The sequence below is a fragment of the Agaricus bisporus genome (genome assembly GCF_000300575.1).
Source record: "Agaricus bisporus var. bisporus H97 unplaced genomic scaffold AGABI2scaffold_8, whole genome shotgun sequence".
Taxonomy (NCBI): domain Eukaryota; kingdom Fungi; phylum Basidiomycota; class Agaricomycetes; order Agaricales; family Agaricaceae; genus Agaricus; species Agaricus bisporus.
Window position 1 is genome coordinate 1,143,184 of NW_006267371.1, and position 11,727 is coordinate 1,154,910.

General features: G+C 46.7%; 4 protein-coding genes across 4 annotated transcripts; 3 read left to right on the forward strand and 1 right to left on the reverse strand.

The window, feature by feature from the left end:
• Positions 1-1,866: 1,866 nt before the first annotated feature.
• AGABI2DRAFT_194189 (hypothetical protein) lies at positions 1,867-3,445 on the forward strand. The gene is made up of 9 exons (XM_006463283.1): positions 1,867-2,144; positions 2,198-2,251; positions 2,308-2,406; positions 2,469-2,503; positions 2,559-2,598; positions 2,655-2,715; positions 2,764-2,771; positions 2,823-2,846; positions 2,901-3,445. Exons 1-9 carry the CDS (start codon positions 2,082-2,084, stop codon positions 3,309-3,311), a joined length of 795 nt encoding a protein of 264 aa, XP_006463346.1. The 5' UTR covers positions 1,867-2,081; the 3' UTR covers positions 3,312-3,445.
• Positions 3,446-5,192: 1,747 nt separating this feature from the next.
• AGABI2DRAFT_120172 (hypothetical protein) lies at positions 5,193-7,936 on the reverse strand (the record flags this gene model as incomplete). Its single annotated transcript, XM_006463284.1, has 4 exons — positions 5,193-6,933; positions 6,994-7,160; positions 7,224-7,673; positions 7,733-7,936. 4 exons carry the CDS (start codon positions 7,934-7,936, stop codon positions 5,193-5,195), a joined length of 2,562 nt encoding a protein of 853 aa, XP_006463347.1.
• Positions 7,937-7,977: 41 nt separating this feature from the next.
• AGABI2DRAFT_137760 (hypothetical protein) lies at positions 7,978-8,163 on the forward strand (the record flags this gene model as incomplete). Its single annotated transcript, XM_006463285.1, has 1 exon — positions 7,978-8,163. The coding sequence occupies one exon, from the start codon at positions 7,978-7,980 to the stop codon at positions 8,161-8,163; it is 186 nt and encodes a 61-aa protein (XP_006463348.1).
• A 1,148-nt stretch (positions 8,164-9,311) lies between these two features.
• On the forward strand, positions 9,312-11,240 carry AGABI2DRAFT_194191 (hypothetical protein). The gene is made up of 9 exons (XM_006463286.1): positions 9,312-9,852; positions 9,905-9,945; positions 9,998-10,056; positions 10,106-10,180; positions 10,231-10,324; positions 10,378-10,422; positions 10,475-10,620; positions 10,679-10,914; positions 10,969-11,240. Exons 1-9 carry the CDS (start codon positions 9,509-9,511, stop codon positions 11,027-11,029), a joined length of 1,101 nt encoding a protein of 366 aa, XP_006463349.1. The 5' UTR covers positions 9,312-9,508; the 3' UTR covers positions 11,030-11,240.
• Positions 11,241-11,727: the final 487 nt, after the last annotated feature.

Consider the following 11,727-nt stretch of genomic DNA (forward strand, 5'->3'; position numbering starts at 1 on the left):
GGCCTTGGGGTGCTTCAATTCCGTTTCTTTTTCCGTTTTCTTTCGCCTTCTCGTTTCGGTTGAAGCACGTTATCTCGCGAAACCATTCCATTGTCTGTATGTCCGGAAGGGCGACCCGAGCGATAGAGTTCGCGTCCGAGATTCTCCAGAACTGGGAATGCGTCGAGGAGGAACAAAGACTGAGTCATTGGTTACTCGCGGAATCTGTATCAGTTTCCTATAAGAATTACTGATACTTTTGTTCCTTCAGGCTGTGGAATACAGTTTCAACTTCGGTTTGTAGTTTCAAACTATCATTCGTTTACTTGGGGACTGATATACATGTATTCTGTGCTCTACAGGACGGTATTGAGGACATTCAAACTAAAACTCAAGGAACCTTGAATATACTTAGGGAATTAGTGTTGTGTCTGGGAGATTCAGACTTGGGTTGAGGAAGTCGTTCAGTACGTCCACCTCTGATCTGCTGAACAAATGCTGGACGTGGGATCTAGAGGAACGTACGATTTGCAAGGAAATTATCACAAAATGAGTGCTCGCAAAATCTAAAAACGGCGAAAGGTCATCCTGACGGATGATGCAGCTGGAATTTATTGAAGTTTTGAATGACGTAAGTGTTGCATGGTCATGCGCATCTTGTATCGCCTCAATGATTGTTTCCATAGCTATGATGGTTGTGTTCAATATAAGACGTGCAGCTGCATCGTCGAAAAGCTCGCAGTCACCACCCAAAGATACAATGCCAACGCTTGATAGACGTACATGTCCACCGTGTAATGCTCGAAAGCCGTAGTCGTCGCTTCGCTTCCATGCTCAGAGAGAACCATCAACACTGCCATAGTCCTCCCACCAAGAATTGATTTAACCAGCGTCAATCTCCACGTGTTGCACACGAGTCTAATAATTTTACTTATGTCTGTTCCACTCGTCTACTAAGCGCAATCCCCACACTGCCAGGACCCTACAAAACGTACACTCGACGAAAGTTCATATTGCAAGATGGCATATCTCTCCGTCGTTTGTGCTGTGGGCGAAACTGCTGCTCAGGCCGTTGGCGTACCTGTCGCAGCGAGTCTAATCAATGAAATCATCAAGGCCTGTGAAGAGGTTGGCAAGCAAAAGGTGAGCATCTGGGACTTTCCTAGGCATTCAGTCTTAATATTATCTAGAGGAGTGCAAAATTACTTGGAACGAAGTGTAAGGAATTGGCTATGACTTTGACGGAAGAAGCAGACAGACTGGAAGACGAGGATATGCGGAAGCGAATTGACGAAGTTACTACGTGAGTCTTCTTAATGAAACTATTCGTTCACGATGGCAGCAACCGAAGCAGGATCTTTCACACTGTTCGAGGGCGCACGCAAAAGTGGGCAAAGTTATCTTTGCTCTATCGGTGGTGTGAGTATGTCGCCGGTCATCATGCGATCGTGTTGCTCAGTACCTGTACGCTGTAAGGGCGCAGAGATGAAATAGGTACAGGGATTGAGGAGCTCAAGACCCAGATCGAAATTCAACTAGAAAAGTTCTCGGTGAGTCTCTTCGGTGAATTTGATTATCATCTGACTTGTTGCATAGATGCAGTACGTATTGGTACCAGACAAAGATTTCATCAAAACCCAATGAAATGGCTGATCTAGGAATCAAATCGCACTCAAACGTGCCCAGAACGATGCAGCAGCAACGATAAAACAAAACCATGCAGAAGACAAGGAAATGCTTCGTCAAGTCCTCGCGAATCACAAGGAGATCCTGAAGCTTGCAGAGCGCCACTCAGCTGGAGAAACAATAGCCAACGACCTCTTTGAAGAGGGTCAAAAGGTCTGCTTTATAATTATGCTGATATGCGTGTTTCAACGTTGCGTTGCTAGGAACTGCAGGAGCTCAGAAAGCTTCTAAGGTCTCCAACAAGTCTCTCAGAGAGTGGTTCAGCGTTTCAATCTTCCAGGCGCAATTCTTCATCTATTCAAACAACACGCGAAAAATATCTTGAATTACAGAAAGGCTTGCTTGATCTCCAGATCCACACCGGAATCCTCCCTGCCGACAAGAGACTCGACGGACAAATCGAGAGAGAAGGTGACATGGCCGTCACGGGCGGACCCCATACTGATATCTGGAAGGGCAAGTGGTTTGGACAAACTCAGGTATCTAATGTCTTTGACCATGTGTTATTCTTACTCTGATATCTCTCTCTTAGGTTGCCCTTAAAGCACTCAGATATATCAAATCGAGTGATGATAAGGCACAAAAGGTCATCCTTACCCGTCGTTATAAAAATTACTCTCAAACAATCATTCTCAATAACAGCGTTTTATCCGAGAAATTGAAATCTGGTCAAAGCTGAAGAGCAAACATGTCCTTCAATTCTATGGGGTCATTACCGATATAGGGTCCAATCTGCATGTTGTGAGTGCTAATTCCGGGCGTGTTATGATGAGTTGCACATCCATACTAATCTCTCTATTTAGGTAACTCCTTGGTTGGAAAATGGCAACGTTCTAGAGTGAAAAATATCTTGTGCCCCTATGCAGATCCCCCGTTCTGACAAAGTGGTTCAGGTACCTTGCTCGTCATCCAGATGTCGATAAAATGCAATTGGTGAGTGAGCCGGCTGTTATTCGGTCGATACGCGTTCGTGTTCACGATGAATGTAGGTTATGGGAACAGCTGAAGGCGTGAGATACCTTCACTCAGTGGAAGTAATTCATGGAAACAGTATGTAGCGTGAAATCTCATATGTCTAGTTTTCTAATTGCACATCAGTCAAATGCGTAGGTTATAACAGATATGCACTGCTTTCGTCCCTCGCTCATATAAATTAGCGCAATATCCTCGTCACGGACTCAGTGAGTACACTTCTACAAGAAAGCAAGCAACGACATACTAAATTCAAATCTCAGGGTCAAGCCTGCATCAGTGACTTTGGCATGGCCAAAACACTCCAGGACATAACCAAAACTCCCATGTCCACAACACTCAAAGACCACGATGGCGTGCGGTGGATGGCGCCTGAAATTGTCGAAGGGAAATCTCCGAGCAAAGCATCTGACGTGTACTCATTCGCCATGTCAGTCTTGGAAATGTTAACCGAGAAAGCGCCATTGTATGAGCTTAAAAGAGATATTGCTATCATACGTGCGATGGCCAAGGATGGACCAATCCGACCAAAACGTCCTACGGAGCCGGAGGTAGTACGCTGGTTGACAAACGAACTTTGGGGCTTGTTGGAACTATGCTGGGCCAAAACTGACCATGCACGTCCAACGATGGAAGATTTAATGCGGGACTTGAGGGAGATTCAAATCCTCTGATCATGGCAAAATAGTCTAATAACTCTGGGAACTTGCCTTTTCTTCAATCTTTTCCGTGATTTTTCTACACCGTTTGACGACGTGTAACGTTTTTTGTACAATTGGACCTGTAATCATTTGGACGTTCCTTGGATATCAAATACTTGATGCTCGTGAACTTGACATAGAGCTAAGAATTAGTGGCTTGGGATTGAAAGCTTTCGAAAGCCGCGCTGCTCTCGGCCAGTTATAGACTAATGTTTATCTGCTTCTCAGTGACTAGCACTGAACGCGCGCTCAACTCTTGATGACCCAAATGTTATACAACCGCAAATTTATGTCATGCAACACTCCACATTGGCCTTTATGGCAAACGTCTTCGGGTTACTATATCGAAAATTCTAGAAATAAAGAAAGGAGGAAATCGAACCTATATCGGGGCTCTGCTTCACCCTACTGCTCCGCTTATTTGAATCCATCATATCCAATGTCCATCACTTGCAACGTGTAGTATATCAGTTTTCATATTCATTTAAATATATTGGCCAAACAGCCTCTTCTTCTTTTCTTCTATTGTATTTTCCAACTCCACGTTTTCATAACTACTTAATTGACTTGAGTATGTACGAAAGAAAAAAAAAAAACTTACCGTCTTCTCTGACCCAACACCCCGGTATTAAACTCCACACTACCTCCACCCGAGAACTCCTCCAAAAACCGCGACTGAAGAAACCAAAATCTTCTTCCCATTCCATTATTCCCAACATGGCATGCAATATATCTTCTTTACTTCTTTACTTCCCACATAATATAAAAAAACCTCTATCACTTTGCGATATTAAGTGATATTAAATGTATCATAAGACTCTTTTCATTTAAATAGACCGGACATCTGCGACAAAAGAAGCACCAATCCTCCACATCAGCATATATCTTGAATTAGAATCCAAAGAGAAGATCAATCAAACGTCGATGAGTCCAAATCAAAATAAGCAACACAAAAGCTTTGATCTGGCTTTGATCGTCAGAGTGATATATGACGCAATCCAGGGCCGAGCGCTGCTGATCCTCGCTTAAAAAGACCATAAAATAAAATAAAATAAATAATATATGTAGAACCAAAATAAAACAGCATCAGTTTCTGATCCGCCGTAAACAACCAAATTGCGCAAGTTGAAGAAACTGAAAGAGAGAGAGAAACAAATGGTAGTATGCGCGACCGTTAAAATTTGAGGAGAAGGACATACAATAATAACACGTTAAAAAATGACAGCGACTACATGCAAATAAATCAGTGAGAGAGAGCGAGAGAGACCAATTCAGTAGAAAGGGGAAAACTGTGGAGTGAGTGTGTATACGACGGAAATGGAAGTACAAAGGCGATGATGATGATAATGTGATGAGATAAGAAAATTAACCCAAGTCCATGGGAAAGCACGAGATGATAATGACGAAAGAGAGAAGAAAAAGACATGAGAAAAAATATAACCAGGGCAGAGCAGAAAAAAATACACGAGTACACATACATCCGAAGTCATCCAAGCCAGCCGAAAAAAAGGTTTGTTTAAGTGATAAGGAGAACAAAAACCCTTCCAATAATGAGATCCAACCATACCCATAACTCCAATCTTTAATCCGAGAAAGAAATGAAAAAAAAACAAAGCAAAATCGATACCATCCACCAAAAATAACGCATCCCAGCCCGAAATCAAAATCCAAAAGAGAAAACATAAATTGATGCAGCTCCTTTTCACTTCGAACTCCACCGGGTTGAGAGGTCCAGTGGCTCCTGTCCTAACTGGCTGCGTCCACGAAAACAAGCATGGAGAAATGGAGCAGATGGTTTAATCATCGCAATAGCCCTCCATGTTTGGTGTGGTTTTGTCTTTTTACCCTTCAACTTTATAAACGTAAAGAACGGGCTTGCTGGGCCGAAGGTGATCGCGCAGCGACTGTGGATTCAATTTCACTCGGACTTGCCTTCATCGGCAGTTCCGAACCCGATCCAAGTTTATATGCCCCCGAAAACGCAGGTTTGGCATCGCCTGACAGAGAACGAGCGCGCGAGACTACTTTCTTCTCTGCGTGGAAATTTCTGTCGCTCACATTCCCACAATTTGATGTCGAACTGGCAGCTCTCGAAGTTGCAGAATCACGGCCGGACCCTATAGCTTCCGACCCCTGATTTTCCAAATCACCTTTCTCGTCACAGCTCTCTTCACTGTTGTACCACGAAGTTGTACACGTCGTATTGGTCCCTGACGTTGAATCTTGAGAATTGCTGCGGCCTAGGTTATCTTCATCGTCGTCATCATCATTGGTGCTTCTATCTGTCGAGGGGGAATCATCATCACGCTCCTTCCCAGCATCCTTATCACCAGGATGGGCCAACGTCTCCTCACTTCTATTAGCCGTGCCTTGATGCTCCGAAACGGATTCGGCTTCTTCATTAAGGATCTCATTTACTAATCCACTATGCCCCAGGGTCGTCGGATGCTGTGCCCCGGGCGGGAAGTACGCTGGATCAAAATACCCCGAGGGTTCGACTTGACTCGGCCCAGGAGGTGGGTAAAAGTAAGCGCTCCCACCCAGATTCGGATTGCCCCCCATTTGCCTCATAGCGCCAGGGGAATGCACATGTACGGGTGCCCCAACAGCCGGATTGATGAGCGGATTCGGATGATGGTTGCCCGGCCTTCCCCAGAATGCGCCAGGAGACATGGCGACAGTTGGTGAGAATGACGCCGGACCTGCATACATTGGCATATGTACAGGGGATGCATGTACTGACGCTGTAGGGGATCCAGGTGGCATGGGGTGGAATATGAATGGAGGCATTGATGGTGTTATTGCTGGAAGTCCTAGAGGAGTTATTGCGAGCAATTGCTGATGTGATGGATAGGCGGGGTGATGGAGAGGTGAGCCCATACTTGGATGGTGTATTGGCGACATTTGGACGTGTATCCCGGGATGGTGAAGGGGTGATAGTGTATTTGGAGAGACAGGGAAGGAGAGACCTGGAGGCGGAAGAGAAATAGGTCCTGGATGATGAGGATGTTGGTTTTGGGAAGAATTTCCCGCAGTCGGTCTCATCTCCGACTTTTGTTGTTGAGACTGCGGTTGAGGCGGTCCAAGGGCGGTATCGGTATTTTGCGCAACATCTGATGAAGTACCGTCCAATATCCGACTTTTGGTATTAACGAGGCTTGGATTGCTCGGTGGTAATATAGGCCCCAGCTTTACTGAAGCCAATTGAGTTGGTATTGTATCCATATTACCCGACTTTGATTCTGAGTCGCCCTCCCGTGATAATCGTGTTGGCGGTATATCTTGCGGTTGGGGCTGTGGTCGGGAGTGGTCCTGCCTTAGCGGGGACTTGGAACGTTGTGTGTATAACGAAGTATCAGTGTGGTATAGATCATAGGGTGATGATGGTCGAGACGGTGGCAGAAACTCGGATTGATACCCTAAAGGGAGGTTGAGGTGGCCAGTCCACGCCATCGTCGCTGTAAACGATGGTTGGCTCATCGTAGCTGAAGACATTGCTTGCTGGAATGTTGGACTGCTTGGAGAGGCGGGTGGCTGGCTAAGGTGCGAATATCGATCAAAGTGCACTTTGAGCACACGGCCGTTGTATTCGTACCTGATGTAAAGAGTCATCAGGGTAAGGAGGGTGTGAACAGAAGGCTGTGTGGCGGCTTACCCATTGAACATTTTAACAGCTCGCTCAGCATCCTGCTCGGTAGCGAATACAACTGTACCAAACCCGCGAGAGCGTCCGTCTGGACCAAGTGCAACGTCAGCACGCATGATAGTACCTGCTTGGCGAAAGAGATCTTTGAGATCTTGCCATTGGCAGTGAAAAGGGAGCTAATAGAAGCGCATATAAGATATTGTAACGGTCTAATCTGTCAAAAACCGTGCACGACCCACATTGCCAACAAAAAGATTTCGGCAGGAAGACGAGGAGGCGTTCAACACCTCGGATCCAAATATGGGGTTGTAGTCAAAGTCATCTGACAAATTGCGAGCAGCTCTCGACGGGCTGGTAATGTGAGCACCCGATGGAAAAGAAGTGGAGAGGGTATTGGAAGGCGGTGGGGAAAAGGCTAATGTAGGGAGAGCAGGTTTTGGAGCGGGGGCTGGCAGCGGGTTATCAAAGTCGGGAGGTAACCTATCCGGGCGGACTTCGAGTATTCGGGTCTGCCACGAATAACCGTGGAACATGTCAATCGCACGGCCAGCATCCTCAGCGGTGGCCAGCAGTACAGTCCCATAGCCGCGAGATCTGTTATCAGGCCCGAGAGAGACGTCAGCACGGAGGACGGTTCCAGCGCGACGGAAGAGGTCTTTGAGATCCTGCCACCGGACGCGGTAGGGAAGCTGGATTGAACGGTGAGGGAGAAAAGGAGGCAGAAAAAGACGGAGGTTACATTGCCTACAAAGAGCTGAGTCCGTGTGTCCTTGGGCGGACCGGAACGACCATCGGGATTCTGCCTGGAGGCAGTGGCCATCTGAATGACGGCCTCGATGTCATCGTTCGAGGGCTGGGGCGGGGGGCTCGGCGACTTGGGATGTGCGGAGGCTGGGCGAGAAAGAAGCGACTGCTGAAGGATTCTCCTGTAAGGAGGCTGAGTGTGATGCATGAAGGGAACACACCGTGCGCACTGGATCCATATATAGGCCAATGTTCAGATTAAAATTCCCGCTTATCCCAAGCCTGGTTCCAAGGTCCACTGCGGAGAGAGAGGACGTCTACAATGTGGACGACAGGACGGAGCAAGTCCCTGCAGCAGCAGTCCGGGGATGTGGCAGCGTGGCGAAAGACGACGCGCAACCTGAACAAGCTGACAAGCCCTCACCCACGGCGTAGGCACGGGTCAACTCCCGCCTCTGATCCGCCCAACGCGACGCCAGCCCACGCCGCTCCCGCTCCCCTCCGTCCCGCCCCGCCCGCCCACCACCGATCCCGCTTCCCCACGACTCTTTCCTGTCCGAGCTGGGGCTCCCCCCCCTCTTTCTCGCGTCCACCTCGTATGACGTCATCTCCCCGTGGGAACCGGCCGCCACACCACTCTTCCCTTGGCCCCAGCTTGGCTCCCTCACAGCCGAAGCGGCAAACAGCTCGGCGCTGCATTTCCTGCGTGGTCGGCAAGCCCACTTGACCTCCCCTTCTGATCCTGCCTTCAAGGTCAATAGGGCCTGGACCTAGGACGTCATACTTCCCTTTTCGCTTCGTTGACGTGTGCCTGGCCCTTCCTTTTTCATAACAAGGTACGCCTCGCGTATCTGACTATTGTCCTCGACAAAGTCAACGTTTTCCGGCTACAGTTGAACAGAGTCGAAAGAGAGAAACTCATCTAGTAGCTTATTTCAGAGGCCTTTTGAAAATTTTGTTCACATATTATATGCTTCGGCATTGCGTCATCTCACTAACGGCCTTCTGAAAGTCAATCAGCAGGGTTTTTAGCCCACACTTTTCAATGACGAGCAAAATTCGGGCCGCAGAAGTGGACGACTTCTGAACGTTATCCTCTTTGGGATGTCGCTTGTTTACATAATACCTGGTTATTGAACCGCAGATATCAATCCAAAATGATCAGTGAATCAAGAAATGTGGATTCAGATCTCGAAAGCTCTCTAGAATCATACAATCTATGCAGAGTACTTCGTTCATTCTACAGAAAAAAGGACCGGGATTGGCATTTGGAGTCGCACTTAGTACGAGCCGTTCGGAGTCGTAAATTTTGATTGTCCGCTTATGCTGACATTACTCGGTGTCCGTTCGCGCGTTCATCATCATGGTCAAAATTCAACTCCTATTTCAAGCACAATCACCTTCAACAACTCGAACTCAATAGTGACCCAAACAACCTCTGACCTGATAATCGGACAAATTTACCGTTGCAAGAGACTTTCGGTAAAGTTTCAACGTTTTCCCTCTGCAGTCCTCGAGGCCTAGAACTGAGACTAATTATAGATGAAGTGACTAGTTAAGGCGATCGCTTGGGCACACAGGTTCCAGACCATCCAAAACTTATCACGAATGACGGTACGAATAGCAGTCTAGAAAATAGGTTCCACCGCGTTAAAGCCAGCTTGGGTCATGATGGAGACGATGACGTCTCATGCTCTTATAAATACCCTCAATCCATGTCTTGAGGCGCATCTCACCAACACCACCTCTCAACGACTGTAACACTCTTCCAACTCACAAAATGTCCCATTCAGTCCACTCTATGTCTTCCCAGAAGACAGAGATTCCTAAAGTTCAAAAGGCCGCTATCGTTCAGAAGTCTGGTGCTCGTGTTGAAGTCCGCTCGAACGTACCGGTCAAACAACCAGAGGAACTCGCTCCTGGGGAATGTCTCGTCAAGATGCATTGCACTGGTGTTTGCCACACCGATTTACATGCCGCCATGGGCGATTGGCCTATTCCCACCAAAGCCCCTTTGATCGGTGGTCATGAAGGCGTTGGAGAAATTGTAGCCATAGGCGAGAATACGACACACAGTCCTGTCAAGATTGGTGACCGTGTCGGTATCAAATGGATCGCATATTCGTACGTTCGTTCCTTTGTATTTTGGAATTTAGCTGAGTGTGTATCCTTTTAGTTGCCTCGAGTGTGAACCCTGCAGGAAATCTTTCGAGCAAAGTAAGTGGCCGATATCGTTTTGCAACCGTTTACCTGAACGTCATCGTTCCAGATTGTGAGAATGTCCAGATCAGTGGTTATACCATCGACGGTACCTTCCAGCAATATGTCGTAAGTTCATGGTTCATAACCGTCTGCATATATGTACTCAAACGCACAGGTATCCTACGTCCATTGCGTCACTCCGATCCCTGAAGGGCTTGACAGTGCCGCGGCTGCTTCCCTTCTCTGTGCCGTAAGCGTACATACTGTTTTTTCATCATCCAATTACTCATTTCTTGGCAGGGTCTGACCGTTTATCGTGCACTCAAGTACAGCGAGACAGGCCCAGGCGACTGGATCGTTCTTCCGGGCGCTGGTGGAGGTCTTGGTCACCTTGGTATATATATTGACTATCATGTAGGAATTGGCATCTGACGTTGCTCGACTTAGCCATTCAATATGCCAAGTACATGGGTCGTCGTGTCATCGCAATCGGTGAGGCAGTTTCTTACTCTATCGCGTCGTATCTTGCTCACAATGAATGCAGATGGGGGAGAAGAGAAACGTAAATTGTGCCTCTCTTTAGGTGCAGACCATTGGATCGATTTTAAGACTTGCAAAGACGTTACCGCCGAGATCAAACGCGTTACCGGAGGCAAGGGTGCACATGCAACTGTAGTGACTACAGCCTCCGTATGTTTTATCATACCTCTCCTATCTCATCCGCCTTCACTCATTTGCTTTTCTGCAGTCAAGCGGTTATTCTCAAGCGATCGATTATCTTCGTCCCAATGGTCGCTTGATGGCAGTCGGTCTTCCCGCGAAGGCAACTCTTGATGCAGACATCTTCTGGACCGTATATAAGAGTATTACCATCCATGGATCATATGTCGGAAACCGACAAGATGCTATCGAATGTGTCGATATTGCAGCTACTGGTGCTGTCAAAGTCCATTATGCAGAGAAACATATCGATGATCTCGAAGAGTGCGTTTTTTTTTAGGAAAAAGAATTCGTTGCGATTTTCTGATTATCATGCAGCGTTTATTCAGCATTGAACGAAGGAACGATTGCTGGCAGAATTGTTTTAGCTCTCAATTAGACGAAGAGTGATTGTTAGATATGAAGGATGACTTTTTTTGTTGTATGTTTCAATTCAGAGTGCGAAGTTGCAGTTTCATTTTTTATCGTGAATTATATGGCAGAATAGAAGGGGTGGATGCGATTGTGATTATGAATGATCATGTTTTTCTTTATTGTAGCTATGATTAAACATATGCGAGAGCTCTGCGCCCAATCTTATTCTTGGATTCACAGCATACTGAACCTTTGAGCTTTGATTTATATGTACGATAAGATCGTGCATCACCGGGGTAAAAATAATTTATCTACAATACATCGTGGATCCAAGTTCAATTGATCATTTTCTGATTTCAGTTGAAAGTGTATGTAGCAGAGTGAGAGTGAGAGCGGTGAAGTGAAGAATGCAGCAGAGAGGAGAAGAATTCGGCGCAGTTGAAGCAAGTTCGGCAGAGTTGTGATCGGAAGTATAGTCAAGTGTGGCAGAGTTAGTGTACAGTTGAGCCAGAAGTTGGTGGCGAGTGTTTGATCGTTCGTTGGGGAAATAGAGTTACCTTTTATGTAGTTGCTTAAACCCGGCAAGTTCCAGCCATGACTCCCTGCGATAATTGCATAGCTCAACTAACAGTCGTGTCTTCCGATTCAAATCGTATGTTGGTAGAATTTTGCCGCTGCGAGAGATGGTGGGAATAGGTGCAAAACTGGAAACAGGAGTGTGTT

What these genes read in the sequence shown, in the direction of transcription:
- AGABI2DRAFT_194189 (XM_006463283.1), top strand. Translation starts at nt 2,082, where the DNA reads ATGGCCGTCACGGGCGGACCCCATACTGATATCTGGAAGGGCAAGTGG. An exon ending in AGTGGTTTGGACAAACTCAG is followed by an intron (nt 2,145 to 2,197) that starts GTATCTAATGTC and finishes TCTCTCTCTTAG; the next exon opens with GTTGCCCTTAAAGCACTCAG. An exon ending in ATATCCTCGTCACGGACTCA is followed by an intron (nt 2,847 to 2,900) that starts GTGAGTACACTT and finishes TTCAAATCTCAG; the next exon opens with GGTCAAGCCTGCATCAGTGA.
- AGABI2DRAFT_194191 (XM_006463286.1), top strand. Translation starts at nt 9,509, where the DNA reads ATGTCCCATTCAGTCCACTCTATGTCTTCCCAGAAGACAGAGATTCCT. An exon ending in TGGAGGTCTTGGTCACCTTG is followed by an intron (nt 10,325 to 10,377) that starts GTATATATATTG and finishes TGCTCGACTTAG; the next exon opens with CCATTCAATATGCCAAGTAC. An exon ending in CTGTAGTGACTACAGCCTCC is followed by an intron (nt 10,621 to 10,678) that starts GTATGTTTTATC and finishes GCTTTTCTGCAG; the next exon opens with TCAAGCGGTTATTCTCAAGC.